Source organism: Priapulus caudatus, unplaced genomic scaffold (genome assembly GCF_000485595.1).
Source record: "Priapulus caudatus unplaced genomic scaffold, Priapulus_caudatus-5.0.1 Scaffold1337, whole genome shotgun sequence".
NCBI classification, from domain to species: domain Eukaryota; kingdom Metazoa; phylum Priapulida; class Priapulimorpha; order Priapulimorphida; family Priapulidae; genus Priapulus; species Priapulus caudatus.
The window spans coordinates 104,089-106,440 of record NW_014578398.1 but is presented as its reverse complement, the minus strand read 5'-3'; the positions used below and the strand labels follow the sequence as shown (position 1 = coordinate 106,440).

Genomic DNA, 2,352 nt, shown 5'->3' with positions numbered 1-2,352 from the left:
TAACATGCACACACGTACGTATACACACGCCACACTTAACATGCTACGTACATGCTACATGCACACACGCACGTATACACACGCCACCACTAACATGTACAGTACATGTTAACATGCACACACGCCACGTATACAACACGCCACACTAACATGTTACGTACATGTACATGCACACACGCCACGTTGACACATGCAACGCGGGGGGGATAGACATGTTACGACATGTACATGCCACACACGCACTCATACACACGCCAGCAGCTAACATTACGTAATGTACATGCACACATCGTACGTATACACATCCACGCTAACATGTACGCTACATGTACATGCACAACACGCACGCTAACATGTACGTACATGCCACATGCACACACGTACGTATACACACGCCCACACTAACATGTACGTCACATCCCACATGCACACACGCACGCCTAACATGTACAGTAACATGCACATGCACTACACTTTACGTTATACACACGCACACTAACTATCGTTACGTACATGCACATGCACACACGTACGTTATACACACGCAACACTAAACATGCTACGTACATGCTACATGCCACACACGCACGTATACACCGACGCACACTGCACACTATAACATGTACGTACAATGTACGATGCACACACGCACGTATACACACGCACACTAAACATGTACGTACATGCTACGATGCACACACGCACGTATACAACACGCACGCTAACATGTAACGTACATGTACAGATGCACACACCGCACGCTATACACATCGCCACGCTTAACATGCTACGTACATGTACACGCACACACTGCACGTATTACACACGCACACGCCACACTAACATGTAACGTGCATGTACATGCCACACACGCACACTAAATCATGTACGTACATCGCCACATGCACACACGTACGTATACACAACGCACACGCCGCCCACTAACATAGCTACGTACATGTACATGCCACACCCCAAACCGCTACGTATACACACGCCACACCGCCACTAACATGTACGTTACATGTACATGCACACAAACGCACGTATTACACACGCCACACTAACCTGTACGTACATGTACGATGCACACACGCACGATACACACGCACACGCACACACACACTAACATGTAGTACATGTACATGCACACACGCACTGTTATTCAACACGCACCACTAACATGCTACGTACATGTACTAAAGTTGCCACCACACGCACGTATTCACACGCACAGCTAACATGTTACGTACATGTACATGCACACACGCACGTATTCACACGGACGCTAACATGTACGCTACACGTTACATGCACACACGCACGTATACACACCCCACACTAACATGTACGTACATGTACATGCACACACTCACGTATACACACGCACACTAACATGTACTACATGGTACGATGCCACACACGCACGTATTACACACGCACACGCACACTAACACATGTACGTACATGTTAGTGTGCGTGTGTATACGTGCGTGTGTGCATGTACATGTACGTACATGTTAGTGTGCGTGTGCGTGTGTATACGTGCGTGTGTGCATGTACATGTACGTACATGTTAGTGTGCGTGTGTATACGTGCGTGTGTGCGTGCCTGTAGGCAGAGTGACTATGTATATGTGGCTGCTGGGTGGCAACTATTATTACACCTGGAAATACCGTCAAGGTAGCTAGACTGCTGCGACCACATTGTCAAGCAATGTCCATCAAAAGTTAATTTAAAATTGAATAAAAATAAAGGCTGCGAGCAGCATCCTCCGCATAGGCGCCATCACTCACGTGTTTTCCCAGGATCGGGGAGATGATGAAGCCAACCAGCTGGAAGCATCCAATGATGAGACCCACCTGCGTGCTCGTTGCTCCCTTCTGCAGCCCCTACAAGACGAGAACACGCAGACAGGAATGAGCGCCATCTGTCGGGGCACGCAAGTATGACATCTCGCGCATAATACTCGAGCTAGAATAGAAGGTTCGGCATTGTTTACGTCACGTNGCGTGCGTGTGTATACGTGCCGTGTATGCATGTACATGTCGTACATGTTAGTGTGCGTGTGTATACGTGCGTGTGTATACGTGCGTGTGTGCATGTACATGTACGTACATGTTAGTGTGCGTGTGTATACGTGCGTGTGTGCATGTACATGTACGTACATGTTAGTGTGCGTGTGCGTGTGTCTGCTGTACCGTACATCGCCTTGGCCGTGTGTATACGTGCGTGTGTGCATGTACATGTACGTACATGTTAGCGTGCGTGTGTATACGTGCGTGTGTGCATGTACATGTACGTACATGTTAGCGTGCGTGTGTATACGTGCGTGTGTGCATGTGTATGTAC

The 2,352-nt window shown here is 48.2% G+C and overlaps 1 protein-coding gene across 1 annotated transcript in view; it reads right to left on the bottom strand.

Moving 5' to 3' along the window:
- Positions 1-1,796: 1,796 nt before the first annotated feature.
- The window catches only part of LOC106816284 (MFS-type transporter SLC18B1-like), a gene marked incomplete at its 3' end in the record, with an annotated part of 6,301 nt that continues 5,745 nt past the window's right edge, over positions 1,797-2,352 (bottom strand). Inside the window, exon 3 of the mRNA XM_014820868.1 lies at positions 1,797-1,892. Within this exon, the coding sequence (XP_014676354.1) occupies positions 1,797-1,892 (96 nt within the window). The remainder of the gene's footprint in view (positions 1,893-2,352) is intronic.